The sequence below is a fragment of the Anolis carolinensis genome, chromosome 5 (assembly GCF_035594765.1).
Source record: "Anolis carolinensis isolate JA03-04 chromosome 5, rAnoCar3.1.pri, whole genome shotgun sequence".
NCBI lineage: Eukaryota > Metazoa > Chordata > Lepidosauria > Squamata > Dactyloidae > Anolis > Anolis carolinensis.
Window position 1 is genome coordinate 95969414 of NC_085845.1, and position 18000 is coordinate 95987413.

The 18000-nt window shown below is 35.8% G+C and overlaps 1 protein-coding gene across 4 annotated transcripts in view; it reads right to left on the bottom strand.

Moving 5' to 3' along the window:
- Positions 1 to 18000, bottom strand: part of scube1 (signal peptide, CUB domain and EGF like domain containing 1) — a 276508-nt gene that overhangs the window by 133745 nt on the left and 124763 nt on the right. For 2 of the 4 annotated variants that reach the window (XM_062981870.1, XM_062981869.1), the window contains exon 6: positions 10612 to 10728. The exons of 1 other annotated variant lie outside the window; for it this stretch is intronic. In XM_062981870.1, coding sequence (XP_062837940.1) covers positions 10612 to 10728 — 117 coding nt within the window. Of the gene's footprint in view, positions 1 to 6487; positions 6578 to 10611; positions 10729 to 18000 lie in introns of all 4 variants that reach the window. One more of the 4 variants, XM_008111428.3, reaches the window with a different exon arrangement.

The window sequence follows — 18000 nt, forward strand, 5'->3', positions numbered from 1 at the left end:
GGTATCATTGGATAAGTCGGGAAATTTCTCTTCAGAGTTGTTGCTTTGACCTCATAAGGAGAGATCTGATCATGGATCCTTTCCCCAAACCACTCCCAACCAATTTGAAATTTTCTGAAATGGCTTTCTTAAAACACCAGAGTTCCTGGGTTTACAAAGAAAAAAAACGGATGTGGTAGTGAGTGCAGAGATACTGTATGACACGAGCCTGTTAAAGAATATGAGTTTGCCTGGTCATAAGGGAATATTTGGAATGTATCTGATATGTCTCCATTCCACTGTTTTCAATTGTTTGCCAATCAGTAGGGAGGGGCATATGACAGCTGAAAAAACAGTTCTGGTAACACTTCTGCCCAGAAAAAGATTTGCAATTCTTTGGCTAAAGATGAGAGCTCTCTGCCTATCTTCTTGCTTAGAAATGCAGCCTTTTTTTTTAAAGAGAGACTTTTTTCCTAAGAGAAAGAGAAGAAATCCAAATAGAAGAGAAACTATTTTATTCACCTCTTTTTATACAACAACATTATCATTGTGAATAAACCTTTAAGACTGTGAGAATAAGGCCTGCAGTTTGGAATCAATGATGTATATATATTAGCGGATGTCACAAAATTATTTATCGTGGTAAAAACAACAAATAATTACAAAAACTAAAAAGAGTGATTTCTTGGAAAATGGATATTAAAATGGCAAAAGTGAAACAATATAAGAATGCAATGCGCCATAATTTTACAAATATATTGGTTTGATTTGTGAGCAGCCACTAACCAAGAAAGGTCTCTTGGAATTATGGTAATTGGGTTGGCGAAAACGCCAACCCAGTATGTTGCTGTTGTAAAAACAATTTCATGTTGGTTATAATTAGAAACGGAACTGTGACCAAAACTGTAAATCTCTTACTGATCCTATATACAGTACATGCACGGGTTTGATCACATCAAGAATGCCTGAAGTAAGTACTATATCTAAAAAAGGATAATACAGGGTTGCAAAAGGTATAAGAACAATAAACCCAAATAATCAGAGGACTAAACCAAATTTCTATGAAGTCTGTAGTGCCTGGGTCTACATTGTTTAGGAGATATGTCAGAGGTATATTAAATTATGTATGGCGTCGACACAAATAGATAAGGAAAAGCTTTTCTCCATCTCTGATGATATTAAAACCTGAGACCCACGGAAGCTCAATGAAGGATCATTCAAGACAGATAAAAACTTCCTTCTCTTGAGGTTTTAAAGCAGAAACTGGATGCTCATCTATTGGGGGTTCCTGCATGATTGGGGGTTCCTTTGACTGGGGATTGGATCTTGTGGTTTCTTCCAACTTTATTATTCTAAGCAAACAATGCAGTGAAATTCATGGTTACAAGATGGAGGAAAGATGGTCACCTTTGGCAACTTTAAAGGTAAATTGGTAAATTTATGAAGCTTTGGTCCTCACTAGTTACTATCTCTAGTAGCAAAGGCAGCATGCTGCAGTATTCAGTTGTTGGAGATTGCAAGGCTCCCAGTACAGTAGGACTCATTTTCTGCTCAAACGTTTCCTGTGGGCACCTGGTTAGCTACCATTCTAAGCATAAAATAATAATTTAAGTTTCAGTTGTATGCTAAACTGTTTTAGTGAGTCTCATAAATTCCATCTTGGCAGCACCTGGCATTTCCTTGACTATATTGTTTGCTGTAAATTACAATATTATATGCCCAGGACCAACAACCAGAAGTTATGGTTATATACAGTGCCAAAATTTAGAAACACTCTAATCAACAAATTTTTGATACACTATAAAATACTATACTTGAAATAAAAAAATTCTGTCTTGGTCAGTGCTTTGAGTAATTGGACTAAAAGCAGTGCAGGGACCTGGTAGATCCTTCAGCCAAAGATATTGTTTCTTTTCTGTTTATCTTCTTGCTTAGTTTCAGGTCTTATTTTAGCTTGGTGTCCAACCTGGGTGACCGATATTTCAGTCCTACCAAACAACATATGACATAATGGTAGACAGCATAGATCTTATGAAGCACCACTCTTCTTATGTTCTTAAAACAGGAAACATTCATTTAACTAAACAGAGAATCAAGAGGTTGAGACAAAATATAGTAGCAGAGAATAGACTATAGTAGAAGACTAAGAACAACTACAGAATAATAAAAGCAGTTTCACTTTAAAGACTATTTAACGCCTCTGTAATTTACCTGTTTCCACCTATATTGGCCAATAAATATGACTAAAACACACAGGGTATTTTAAAAACCAGTTAAACTCTATGATGTCCTGGGCTTAATTTGTTTATAATTTTAAACATTATTTAGGCAAGGAAGTTCTACCTGTATCCATCATGAAATGTATTGACAAGACTTTGAAGGTAGGGTTTCAGAGGTGAGGATCAGCTCAATGTGGGGGAGATGCAATCTGGGGAGAAAAGCGATTATAAGGGCCCAAAACTGACAGAACCCTCCTTCTAGGAATAGAAGAAGTGAGGATTAACCATAAAAAGCATTGTTTGTCTTAGTCGTCTGTGAATCTGGAAGGAAGTAGGGATCACAAAAAAGGCAATGGTTCGGGTCAGCCATCTAGCGTGAAAACTGGAAACCTCCTCAACTGAAAAGGAAGGTTTTTTTTTACTTTTCAAACAAAATTTGTCTAAATCAGACAATTTTGGAGAAGCTTTTTCACTAACAACAATATCATCTGTTATTTAATAAATAAGACTGCCCTTTATTTCTTGTCCTATTCTGAGGAGATCGATCCATGACCCTAAAAACATTTTTGTTAATACTTGTACAACACTTCTCAACAACCCCAAAGCTAAGATGAAAAAATCAGAATTATAAAAAATTAGAACCTAAAAACAATAAAATGAAAGAGTGTGAGAAAAAACGGTCCACATTCGAAGCAAAGATAAGAACTGAGTCAATTTCATCAAGTAATTAATTTATGTTCTCAGCTGGTGGAAAGCAAGTCCGTAATTAACCCCTCACAAAATTTTATCCCTGTGATTTATGAATAACACCAAAAGATGTCATAGCTAAAGATTTTGTAATGTCATTGGAATTTAAGAAAGAGTTGATTCAAATGGATATCAGAATCAAGCATGACCTAAACAAATCATACAATCAGAAAAAGGGATAGTAAAAGAAAACATAATACAGCAGACTAATGAACTATCTGATGAACTATTGACATAAAGGGAAAAAGGAAAACATAAGCAACAGAACTGGAATGAAAAGAATAAGTATATTCCTATAAACAGATTATGTACACAGATGTGACTGGACCAGGGAATTGAATATGACTGTATTTGCAGACTGAGAAAAAACACCCCAAAAAACCAAACACAAAATTTGGGAAAAAGATGTACAAAAAGATAAATGAGCCTATGTGAACTGTATGAAAGTCAATTTTGATGGGAGAAACATGGTAAAATCAAATAGATAATTTTGTATGTATGAGATGTCCTGGTGTACAGGAAAATATTGAGAATGAAGGGGACTAAATATACTAAGAATTCTGGCAGAATTAAAAGTGAATACTTTTTTAATGTAGAGGGGCGGATTGGTGAAATAACCACATTGAGAATTAATAGGGAAATGCAATAAGATATTTCATAGAAAAAAAGTTAAAAAAACAGTAAGATCAATTTAAATTAAAATAAAAAATTGGAAGGGGATATTGAAATGTCGTATAACAGATGAAATTACAAGAAAAAAGATTTTAGTCAATATTGTCAAATTGTGCTAATATTACACGTGGATATCTACTGATTTTAAATATATTTGTCTATATTTAGCAGAAGTTAATAGAAGTAGTAGAACAGAAATAAATTACAATATTTTGATAGCTGCCTTGGCTTGAGGAGGGGAGAAATTAGTTGTGTTTGTTAATTTTTTATGTATTATCCTATTTTTTTTCCAAGGGAGGATGCAGAGGTGAGAGGGAATTTATGAGGAGGTAGCATTAGGTTTTATTAAAAATGGCTACTACCATTCCACTCCATCTCAAGCACCCAAAATAGTCCCTCAACATTGCTGATGAACTCTGATCAGCTCCGTACACTGAAATAAGATGAGGAACGATGGGGAGGGGCTTTCTTTCTCTCTCTGGCTTATACAAAGGAAGCGTACATAGGATGGGACCACTTCTTGCCTCTGCTTCTTTTTACTGCTTTTCGTGCTGGGTCCTTAACTGGGGCACCATTGCTTTCTTTACTCTCCTCTTTTTTCCAGGTTTATATTCCTTTATTTCTATTTGTGAATATGGAGACATTTAAGTTCAGCAATACAATTTACCACCCCCTCAAATAAACATTTTTTCTCTTTAGATCTTCTTAAGTATTTTTCCTGTGTGCATTTGTTACATGTCCCTATAGCTTTTACCCTTGACATAGTCACGTATCAAAGCAAAATCCATTTTTGACCCAAAGATCTACTCTTGAGAATTATACAAAGTACATTGATATGAAAAATGGAGCAATATATTTTGTGTATTGTTTAACGTATCATAAAAAGTCTTCTAGCATGTAGGACCTAAATTATATTGAACACAAATTCTGGTATAATATCTTGGAGATTTTGATGAAATGTGGATGAAAGCCATTCCAGTATCATCACCTCAAATTCTGGTCATTCTGAAATCTTTTAGCTATAGTTTCAGATCATTTCAAAGGAATTATTAAAACATTCCCATTGAAAGAATCTGAAAAGTTCGCAAAGGTACCAGCCTGCAGCTGAAGATGTCTAGATGTATGTTTTCTATAGTTGCCTTTCTGTCAACTCTCAGCATTGAATACACTGAAATTCTTGCTTCAAATGCTTAAACATTTGAAGTACATAACTTCCTGAACACTCTAATTTTTTTAAAATGATGCATTTTACTCAATCCTACTCATCCAAACTTGTTGCTAACTATTTAACTTCCAGGACTCCGGAAACCCGGTTTGATGAATAAGCACTACTATCTGCATGGCTAATTAGTAAAGGTTCTGAACTACATATGTAGCGGCTTCCAAACATTTCATGTTGGTGACACACCTTTTAGACAAGCACCATTTCACAACACATTAATTCATTTCCTAGCAAACTGGAGGTTAAACCAACCCCTTTTAAGAGATATGGTCACTTACATAAATTGTAATTGCAAAGTGTATGGGGACATAACATATCTCATGAAACTTTTAATTTATATATTTAAAATATATTATTTATTGTTTATTTCACACTGAGTCAGAGGTTTCTCATTAGGTTTGCACAACACACCTACACACTGCATCTACGTGTCACAAAACACAGTTCAGAAAGCTCTGGTATAGACTATCTATTGATGCTATAATTTTAATACTAGGTTTAATTTTTCTTCATAGAGTAAATGTTTCTGCCTATTAAAGAGGACAAGAAGTTGGTTTTGCATCAAACATTTACAATAGCTAAGACTTTAGCAAAATGTTGGAGTCACAAAAAATTAGCAACATTAAAAGGTATGTCACTTAGACATTTTAACAATTCTGTTAGCAACAACATACAGTATTACTGTGGACTCGGCAGAAAATGTTTCAGCTGTACTTCATAAAAAGGAAGCAAGCCTTTAAAATGCTAATTTATTCTAAGTAAATGTTTAATTTGTATACCTAATTTATATACCTATATATCCATGCCAGCATAAACATTTATTCAGTAGAAAGAGGTCATGAAAAAAATTCTCAGGTGGAAAGGGGCTGCGAGTGAAAAACGTTTAGAAGCCCTATGCTAGCGGACTTAAAGATTGCTAGAGAAATATTCCCTTAGATATGATCTGATAGAGTTTATTTTCTACTTTTGTGGGGGTCTTGTATCTGAACCTCAACAAATATGGAGGAATTACTATACTTGAAGTCAGGTGGACAATATAAGCCTATTAACTCACCAGTTTCAAATGACTAAATAAAAGAAAAATACATTTTTCTATCTACCCTTAACTTTGTATTCTTTACAGTTAATCTTTAAATGAGAACATCGGTAACCATGGGAGTGGAGAGGTGTAGAAATTATTCTCATAATTTCAAACCCCAAGAAGATAAAATTATTTAAAGCACTGATATAAATATTTCAGCAGAAGCACAGGAAAATTAATTGTTAAACATATGCAAAACGTACATAAATCATTTTATAACATCAGCATCCAAATATAATCTCAAAAGCCATATATGTCCAAAATTTATCAATCTGTACTCAAAGAAAGTACACAAGTCACACGTGCAAAGCAGACTTGAAACTGGTAAGTAAGGTTAGTAGCAAATGTTTGATTCTTTGCACCAAAGACTTTAAACATTAAAGCTACAGTATTAGAGGGACTGGATGGGAAAATGGCTTTTTGATGGAAGAGCAGAATTCTAAACAATCATGACCTCAGCACACAGATGATTAAATAAAGATAAAAATAATTGAAAAACACCCCAGCCCCATCCACACAGAAACAAAAGTTGAGAGCACATCAAAGGAAGTGGAAGAAAAGTGTTACCCATAAGTAGCCGCCGTTTCACCCGCTTGTCCACATCAGCTACTGACGTGGCATTGAACTCAGAACTCTCAATTGCAGCCTCATCCTTCTCTAAAACACAAGTAAGGGACAAACATGGAGCAGTTGGTTAATGAAAAGCCCAATTTTCCACTGCTGAAGACAGTTTCTTGGCCTGGTACAACCTAAGCCAAGAAGCATGAAAGCACTAAAACCCCATTTAGAGAGTTAATTCCATTTGAAATCCCAGAAATAAATCAAAGTGTGCTGAAGGGAGGGAGTGAAGGAGGTGGGCAGAAGGAAATGATGGAACAAAGTAATTAGCCAGCCAACATATGTTAAGCTGGTGTCACACTAATCATAACACAAACACAGAAGAGAAGGTGCCCCAGATCAGTGTTAATTGAGAAATTAAATTGATATAGCTTCAAGTTCAACACATGGTTACACAATCACACACAAAAGACAATCTAAGTGTTGCAGGCTGAGAGATGCCAGCTTTTCTACATAGCTAGCAAGAAAAGTGATCAAACACAGAAGAGAGCTAAAAGAATCCGGTGATGGATGGGCATGGGTACATGATAGCGTTGTGCACACTGACACAATGTATTAAAACACAAAAGAAAAAAAGCATGCAAATTTAAAAAAATTAAAATAGCAAACAAAACAAATATAAAATTAAAAAACCAAAACACTTAAGTTGGGCAGTGCTGGTTGCCTGCTTGTCTATGGAACATGACTAGCTAAACATTCAATGCTAGACAAAGGATGTCAGAGAAAGAGACTAGAGATTTTAGATGCATGCAGTCTAGTGGGGGATATCAATAGCATAGGGCATCTTTTAGGTCGTTTCTGATATCCGAAATATGAAAAGCTTCTATCCAGCATTAAAAGGTGTTAAATGATGCAATATTTAGATATTTACTAAAAAGCAATCTATTTGCAAAGATGGGAAGAGATGAAGTGAGTAAAAGGTTTCATTCAAGGGAAAAAGCCAATACAGGGAAAGCAGTGATCCAAATAATGCACGCGGAATGAAGTATTGCATTTTTAAAGGAAATACCAAACACAAGTGGGGACTTTTCACATGCAGCAGACATAAAATAAGAGGTTAAGTTGAGAAAACAAAGACAAAATGGGTTAGACAAAAAGGCATGTAGGTGCCATTGCAGGTATCTGCATCCTTGCAGCGAAGTACAAATTATGGGCACCACTATTGAAGAAAGCAGTAGGCAGATAGGAGAAAGAAGTGGAGGCAGCTGGCAGGTTTTATATGTGGTCATACTAAATGGTTGAGTTGTAACAAGAGACGGTTCTAAGAAAAAAAAACAAGTTCTAGATGGGATCAGGCTGCAATAGAGGCTTTGGTTTGAGGTTTTTGTCTTTTCTTTTAATTTTTTCCAGAAATAATTAATGAACAGCAGGGATCAGACAAGACAGGCAATCAGGAACCATCACCAGAAAGCAGGAGTAAAAATAAAAGAAAATTTGTAAAAAAAAAAAAATCTAACAGAAGAAGCTACTTAGCAGGAAGAGAAGGAGGAGGAAGGTAAGAAACGACACAAGCAGCAATATGTGATTTACATCACACAAACAGGAAATGTAACATGAAGTAGTATTTTATAGCAAATATATTGCAAAAATAAAGGAGAGCATGTGCAGTTTTCAACAGTTCAACAATAGTTTTTTAATGCCAGATCAAATACACATCACCCTGAAATTAGAAGGCACAAAGATGTAAGAACAAATGATTAATTGTTCAGCTCCCTGAACAAAACCTTTAGGCCCCCAATCCTTCAATAACACGACATAGCTTTTTTCAATTGTTTCTTATGCAAATAGAGTTTTAGGGAGAAGTCTCAGGTATGCAAAACTAAAATGAGAAGAAATCCAAGAACAAGATGAACACTGCATTATAACAAGATAAAATCATGAATAAATTTGTTTTTAATAAAGGAAAAAAGTCCTTCATCCTAAGCCGCAAACTTTTGTTTTAATTCATGGAGCTCCTATTGATAGTACTAAACATAAGAGCAGCAAAAAAAAATATTTGAATCTTTTTCATTCCTGGATCAACATCTTCAGTTATACATAATCAAAGCTGGCTGAAAGGGCATTCAATATATTCAGTTCAACGAACTTCAACAAATATACAGGTTTGCTGGAATTAGACATTTATCCAGAAATGTTAATATATGTTAATTTCAACAGAAATGTATCCAAATTTTATGTTTAAAAGGGAAAAAAGGATAACAATAAAATGTATAGTGATAGCTCCCAGTATACAAAGTTTGCTGGAACTGTGAATCCAAATTTGTTCATACAATTAGATATGGATCACTGAAATTTTCATTATATGAGATCAGTTTGAAAAATTGTAAACATGTTTTAACATGTTACCAGAATTTTTAAATGTGAAACTCAATTTTGTCATACAAAATTCTAAATTATGAGTAAAATGATTTTAAACAATTTAAAATTCCATCCATTTAGAGGAGAATGCAGAAAAAATATGGCTAAGTCATTTTCCATTGAAATCAGTTAGGTCTAGCTTAGTTAAATAACGTTCAGAACATTTCATCTCATTGTACCAGACAATGAAAAGAAAACAGTCACCAAACTACAATGGGTACAATTTTAGTAAAATTCTGTTTAATTTCAAAGATGTGGGTGTGGGTGTTTATAGGTGTAATACTTATGCTTGATTTTCCTACTGAAATCAATGGCACTGAAATGAGCATACCACTAGTTGAATCATCCCTTTTGATAATATTTCATATTCTTGAGTGTGACCTTCCCCCATATACAGCTGCTATAGATTACAATACCACCTAAGTGAAGTCTCATTGATCTTACATTACAAATCTAAGCCCATCTTAATTAAATCAAAAAGCTTTAAAAACTAATTTTGACTGATTTTAATTTTTTTATATTTTGGAGTAAATTTTAAAGATTATATTTTATTACGTATTACCATTTGCAAGTCGGTTATCCAATGAACCATATATCTATAAACGTATAGCAAATATTACTTATTCTACGTTTGTCACTACAATAAACTCGAGATAATTATTCTTCATTAGAAAACATTCACTTCATGAAATTCTACCTTTACTTGCATTTCATCCAATACATAGTTAATTTCTCTTTGAAGACTGAACTTTATTTCTCATATTGTCTCTATATCTGGCATCAGGTTCTCATTATGGATTCAACAGTCACTATATTCATTCTATGGTGACTTTATTACAAACTAGCTTCCTTGCTCATTCAACATGAACAGCACAAGCTTTTTTAAAGCAACATCTTTAATAACGAGATGTTGCTTGCAACAAACAAATATATTTTACAAAACTATTAAAATGGTGGTACATACAAAAGAATGTGGCAATGTACTTGTTTGGAGGAATGGTATACCTGTATTATGTGTACTTGATTATTTTTAATTTTCTTTTTACATTTTGTATGTCATTAAATTACTCAATTAAAACTTTTAAAAATGGTGCTTCAAACCTTCCTAAAACTACCAGATAGGTAGACACTGCATCTAGTAAACTGTTATGTGTGATTTCTGACTTATTCTCTGCGTGGATTCTTCCCTTTTAGATAGAAAATCCACTTAAACCACGTGGTGAACCATTTGCACATATGAGTTAACATGTTTGCTTCTCATCATATGGTCATTATAAGAAGTGATACCACACATGGATCCCAAATGATTAAAAATACAAGTTCCATCCTCACAATGAGAATTAATTTATGTCCCAAATAATTCTTAAAATTGGAAAAATCATATAAAATATTTTATTGATAACACGACTGTCGAGTCTATACTTCTAGTTAGTGCTACATGTGCATGAATAACCACTGCTCCTACTTTTGCATTGAAACGTTGAGGGGGCAGAGAGCTGAACAGTGTTTCACAACATACATTAAAGCATTTAAAAAGTACTGTAGAATACACATAAACACAAACAATGACAAATCTTTCAGTAAGAAATACATTACACCTTTTCAGTAACCTTTGTAAAACAAATCTTAAGTAAAACTAAGAGCTGATTGTGCATTTCTTTGAACAGTATTTCTCCCCCCACCCCACAAATTCTATTGTTTAGAGAGGTACTTACCAATACACGTTCGGCCGTCAGAGTGTAGGGCATACTTCTGGTGACAACCGCAGACAGGACCAGTATCTGTGTCATCACAGGTGTGTTGGCAGCCTCCATTTCCATAGTTACAGGTTACTAGTTATTCCCCCAAAAACATGTGTATATACATATATATGAATAAAACAACAATGAAACTAATTAGTTGTTTGTGGGGAACCATCTAGGCACATGAGAGAAGTTAACATTTTAAAAGGCAAGGCATAGGACACAATAATCCGACTAATATTTACATTGGCTTTGCCCAAATCTTCTGTCTTTGCTGGTCCTGTTCTCTGGTACAGTTGGCTACTATCAGTGGTCCTAATATCAGTGCAGTGATGAACCTATCCAGAGAATTAGTTCAACCATTTCTAGGACCTTTGACAACTTGATTAAAGTCCAGCCTTTAATTGAGCTGCCTCATCAAAAAAGATTTACTGCCTCACTATCATCTGCAGAAGGCCACACAAGGCCCATAATGACAATCAATGAATTATGATCTAAGAGAAGAAAAGAGAATGATTGAGATGATAAAGAAAGTTATACAGGGCATACACAGAAATAAAAAAGGCATAAAGTGGGTCACATGAAGTTGCTGGAAATACAACAATGAAATAGAACTGAGAAAATAGGTAGAAGCCTGTGACTTGTGCACTAGAGTGAGCAGGGCCCCTCAAAATCTCTATGAAGGTTCTAAACAAGGGACATGCATGATGATAAGATTATATGAAGTAGAAATTATGTGCCTATAGCTTTTTTTGCTAATTTAAACTGGCCAACCTAAGAACAGAATTATCCAGCCCAGAATTCATGGACTGTGGCAAAGTATTTGATGCCTTATAAATTTCCCATCTTTCACTACTTGAACACATATGCAACAGCAAATAGTAATCCCAATAACTATTCAAATCTCATCTTGCAGAAAACACACTAGGTGTGCTTAGCTTAACAACACTATTTCTGTTATACTAGAAAAAGGAAAGTTACTTGAAACAGCATTGTAAGATTACAATGTTCTCTGAATGTGAGAGACTGACGATTTATGGAAAGTGCAGTAAATTAAGTACATATGACATCTAAAATAGCTTAGAAAAATTAGAAACAACTTCCTACCAAAGCCCTCTTACCTGCCTTTTTTAATACCCTTCATTCAGTTTATATGTTTATAACATGTGACAACTAGGACTTCATCCCATGCAATATGTAAAGTGTTGGGAATGGTTGTTTTTCTGTTAAGCTTCGCCAATGCCCAGTTTCAAATTATCAGTTTGCTTTCCTATCACACAGGAGATATTCTCCTCCCACTCTCTCCTCCCCCGGTTTCTTTTACTTGAAGAAATCCTTTGTGTTTGTTCTCGCGGAAGTACTTTTTAATAATTGGCAGAGTTAATTATAATAATAATAATTGGCAGTGTTAATTATTATCATGTACGCTGGAACTCAATCGACAGACCCAGTTTTTTGAACTGAACACGCCTATCTGTATTTTATAATGTGTTTTATGAATACTGATGTAAGTTAATAATCATTTTAACTGATTTATATTGCACTGTATAATTTTTATATATGTGTTTTTGTAAGCTGCACTTGTTGGATGAGAAGGGTGGGATATAAATATTGTAATAAATAATCAATATTGTAATAAATTAATGTGAGATCATTAAACGGGATTTCTTCAATTCTTGAATCATGTGATGGGCTCCATAGGTAGCCTTTTCTTAAATGTATAGAAACACTGATATTGCATGTTACAAAGTCCTTAGTTTTTCATTAACTGGATTAGATACCTTAAATTAATAACATAATAATAGAAACAAAGGAGCAGGGGGTGCCAAGGACCAACCAGGGTAAGCAAGAACCAGAGTTGGGGGGGGGGGGGACAGAGAAAATGATAATGGTGTTTCATTTTGAAAATCTGATTTGCAACTTCAGAATGCTTTGCAGGTGGCACCAGATGCTGCTGGCTCAAATAGCACTGGGGTGTATTTTAAGGGGCAAAGGTGTTATAGTTACACACAGGGTTATCCTGATTTTACTATTGCCTTTAGGGTTTTTGGAATGTTTTGGAGGGCTGGTCAGGGAAAAGGGAAGAGTGTGCAATCAATGTCATCAGATGTTCTTAGAGTCCTCGCTGAGGCTTGGAGTATGTTTGCTCATCACTTTATGAGACATCTCTTTTCCATGTTGCTGCCCATACACCTTCTTATGAATTAGTGAACTGATGCCAGTATCTTAGGGTGATAGTTCAAACAGAGTGTTGCACTTTGATTATACCCAGCTCCTCCCAGATCAGGTAAGGTTAATAGTCCATATGACAAAGAAATAACCACGTGTTAAGGGAGTGAAAATTGTTCCAATTCTGACATTTGTCCAGTTCTTGCCTTACAGAATTATATTTGGACCCAAAGATTTTATCTAGACTTTCTGTTCTATCATCCCAATGTTTTCCCATCTACTAAGTATCCATTTTGAAGTTTTGCATCCAAAGCTCTGTAGAGGATTGGGGTTCATGGTACCAATATTGGCACCCCGTCTTTTTGCATAGGTACTGCCTCCACAGCTGATGCCATGGGTTTGAGATTTTGGGAAATATAACATATGGGGAGATGGTGCTTACCAAAGACATATTTGCTTTTTCCTGCAACATGGAGGCTGTTAGTTAGTTAATTCTTATTTCTTTTAGCTCTTACGCCCTGTGTGAGAAAAAGGAGTATCCTGATCTGTGGCCAAAGAATGATCTATTGTTTGAGAGGCAGGTCCATTAAGGCCACATAGGCACCCAGCTTGGTTAAATGATAATACTAATTTTGAGTGGCTGGGCTGCAGGGGTCTACATTGGAACATAACATTGCTACTCCTGTTTGAAGAAAGCAAGGCTGCATCCCCCGATGTTCTTAATGTTTATATAGGGGATAATGATCTGGGTTTGCTAAAGGAAAAATCACTGAGTTTACAAGCTACTGATGATTTACATTATGTTCAAAGTAGACAGCCCGGAGTTATTATTATATGGTCAGCTGTCCTGGCAAGGCAAGTCTAAAGGGGTGAAGGAGATCTGTGCTTAATTGATTACTTGGTGGTTGGCCAGGAGAGTTTGGTTTATAATTTAGGTCAATAAATGGTGCATTATTCATCCATATATGTTTGTCTGGCCTTGTTATTTTGTGGTAAGTCTTTTCTTGGCAATATTGGATCACTTATATATTTTAGGGCCAGAGTTGTCTGTGGGAAAGCTAAGTTGAAATTTGCTCAGGGTAAGGATTTGAACCTTGCTATCTGTTAAAGAGGACAAAAATATAAGTACACTCCTATTGATCCATTATTTCTCATTCCTTAAGAACACACACACTGAATTACAAGATCTCATGTTGTATAGGGATTGGTAGCTGTAATTTCTCCCAGTCTCAACCCCTTTCAGATTTAAAAATCCTAGGACAATCAGAAGAAAAATAATTATTTTAATTTATTTACTGTACGTAATTTTTGCACAGGTGCTATGGGGAAATTCCTGAATACAGTGTTCCCTCACTTATTGCAGGGGTTACATTCCAGGACCACCCACGAAAAGTGAAAATCCATGAAGCAGGGATGCTATATTTGTGTTGTTTGCAAGTAGCATCTCTGTCCCCTCCTCGCCTCTCAAGCACAAGCATACGCGCTCCTGCCGCTGCTGCCGCCTTGTGAGGCAAAAACAAAACTGCTTCAGCCTCCTTTTCTCTCCCTTCCTTAGGCTTCTCCTTAGGAAGGAAGTAGAAAGAGGGATTTATAAGGGATTTATAATATTATATTATGATTTATACTATTATTTTAGTGTTTATTAAAAACCTGCAAAACAGCGAGGGCGCAAAAAGTGAACTGCGAAGTAGCGAGGGAACACTGTATAATATTTTTTCTCCTGTGGAAATTTTTAAGGTGATTTATTCACAATGCAATAGTTTTCCAGCCAATTACTTCAATTATACTTTCTGAAAGGCAGGTTCCAACTATGAAGACTGCCTTCAAGAAAATAAAGTTTACAACTATGGCATTTCCATACTTTGACATTTGCCCTGGTTTTAGTAATAACATTCTTCCAACACAATGCAATACAATGTAATACTTTATGCATATCGTTGTCCACAAGCACTTTCACACTATATAGTTATAGCTCTTTGATATCACCTCAACTGCAATGGCTGAACACTACAGAAACCTTGTGTTTGTGGTTTAGTAATGTTCAGTTCCTTGACTGAAAATTCTAAATTTATTATTATTAACCAGCAAATTATGAGTCAGTGTGGTGTTGTAGTTTAAAAATTGGCCTAGGACACTGCAAACCAGGGGTGGATCTACACTGACTGCTAATCTCAGGCTGATCTGGCAAGTTGGACATCTGATTTGCTTTGGTATGGGTCACACAGGAACTCCCCCAACCATTGAGGAGGTGGAAGAGAGTCTTGATTGACCAGCAGTGCCAAATACAATGCCACTGTGCAGCCACTCTAACCATCCTCTCTCACCCTCTAAGTTGCAATGAGTCTCTGCTTCTCTCCCCCTTCCTTCCCAGAGCATACTGTCACCTTGACTGATGTCACTGAATGAAATGGCTGGCAGATAGGACCTGCGTCGTAGCTGGAGACAACTGCAGCACAGAAGGCAGTAGGGAGCAGTGACTGTCATCAAAGATCCTTGGGCCACCAAATAAACACGGGTTGGCAATGGAACAGTTACAGCCAGTTCTGTTTTGGAACTGGCCCAACTGTTCACCAGATTCAAAGATGGGGGATACTCCAAATTCTGATCTCAAAATGGGACTTTCCCCCAGCTTTGTTTAATGCATTACCCTAGGTCAGCTCCATGCAGCATTTGGCTGCCACTGGGCTGATCAGGTCTTACACTGACCTAAATGGTCAGTGTAGATGTGCCTCAGGATTCAATTATCTCCCTTGGGCAAGTCAAACACTTTCAGCCTCAGAAGAAAGCAAACAAAATCCCTCTGATCAAATCCTTCCAAAGAAACCCTGCATGTTAAGTTCACCTTTGGATCAATATAAGTAAGAAATGAGTCCCAGGGCTGTGCAAATCCATTCTGTTTTTGTTTCAAATTTCAAATGTTTTTGGGAAGATTCCGGGAGATTAGAAGGGAGGCTATTTAAATTCATAATTCGGGATCCAGAGTTCCATTTCCATTCCGAGAAGAATCTTCCCAAAAACAGAAGGGGGGGGGGGGGACCCAAAATTCAAAACAAAAACAGAATGAAAATGTAAAAAATTATGTGCCGTTTTGCAGACCCCCAGAAATGACTAAATTAGGTTGTTTGAGAAACCTAGCACAGATGTTCGACAGACTGTTTTCTGAATGCAACTACTAGAAGTGTTTTCCCTATTCCCACCCCTCCCTTTCTGGGATTACTGTATATCTGATGGGATAATTCATCCATTCTATGCTATTATAGCACTTTATATAATGTGGCTCCATTCTACAGTATTTGGAATCCCATTAAATGTTTAGAATTCTATCAGGGAGTTCAAATCTTGTAATTCAGGGCAGTGTCCTTCAGAATGCTAAGCACCCCATCACACTATACAATCTAGCATTCTGAAGGATAGAGCCATGGCAGTCCAACTGCTATATTTGTGCAGTGTGGATGCACCCAGTGCTTGCTTTCTTCTCAATGTGTGCTTTCTCTGCAGTTGTTCAATCACTAGCTCCATTTCCAATACATTTCCCTTTCTAACCTTTCAACTCCCTCCCCCAATTTCTATATCCTCTAAAGGCTAATTAAGAAATAAACGAATAATTGATATGAAAGACTAGGTTGGCAAGGGGAACAGCTGCAATGGAGAAATTGATTTTTAAAAATGGGGTTTTAGCCTGAATCCTATAGGTTAATCCCAACTGATTGTTGAATAATGCATGAACATATGGGCGCAATCTATTGATTCTACTGGTGTACTTGAGTTAGGCTCAAGTCAGTCTTCTAGATCATTTATGCCTAGTTTGGAAAACTGATTCCTACTGGGAGAAGGTGGAGCTTGATAAGGAAGCTGGGACAATGTTTGATTTTCAGAAAGAAAATTGTAGGGATTCAAAGTTGATAGAAAATTGGGGTGTGCGAAAGGGCAAAAATCTGTTCTGTTTTTGTTTTGAAATTTGAGTGCCCACCGTTCTGTTTTCAGGAAGACTCTGCCGTTTCATACACCCCTAACAGAAAACAATGGTGTAAATCCAATTGCTAGTATCAAACAGAGTAGACCCATTGAAACAATTGTATTTTGGTAAGTCAACATTTATGTGAGTTACACTGATCCAATTCTCTGGTAATAGTAGACTGTCTCTTATTTTACATTTGTTGACATACATTTACCAACAAAAACATTATTTTGTCTGATAAGTGTAGACTAAAATCTGCAAAACCTTCTGTAATGTATAGGTTCACTACACATTTTAATTGGTTTGAGTCACTCTCTTTGCTGTATGTAGAATCTCTGGCAGACCTGGCATGAGCACCTGGCATCCTAGGGCACTTGTCCCCTGACAAGGCCTAACATTGCTACATCCTGCCAAGGACCCTACCATAAATACCAATGGTATTTATGAGTGCCTTAGCATTTGTCAGGTGCTCATGTTGGTCTTGAAGGATCCCTAGGTCCTGCAGTACTGTGAAAGAATGCCAGTCTCTATCAGAAAATGTTAAGCATTTCCACCAAGCTGTAATTCTCACTATTAAAACAGAATGGTTAAACTGGAACAAAAAAGACGTTGGCCATTCATTAAGATGTATCAAAAGTGGTTTGAAGATATCCATTTGATATCTTTAAAATAATAGGTGGAAATTTCTTAATTTATTACCAAAACATTTAATATTTTCTGTTTTTCAATCATGTACAAATATGTATTTATACAAACAGATTTGCCACAATTAACTAACATAGATTTTGTTTTACTTTGGATTTAATTTAAAATGGTAAAACATATAAATCAAGCATGTTCAATACTGGATGACAGCAATATAGATATAGAGCAGAGACCAAGTACTTCCCAGAAAGTATTTTTCACTGTCTTTGAAAGGCCAAGAATAGAGGAATACGTATTTTGGTTTTGCAAATCTTTTATTTGGTCTTGTTTGTTTTTAATTCCTTCATTCTCCTAAAGCCTCCAAGATAAAATTTGGCAGTTTGCTGACATTCCAGATTAAGCTATTATGACATAGTGGAATGTTCATAAGCATGTTCTCTTCTGTTCTTTATTCTAAAATTATTTTACTCTACCACTCAGCTAAAGAAGTTGTTTAAACACACAAAATGTCAATGAAATAGTCAGACATGATAGTAACAAAACCCAGACAGATACACAACCTAAACTCTGGCACATGTTTGCAGAGGATC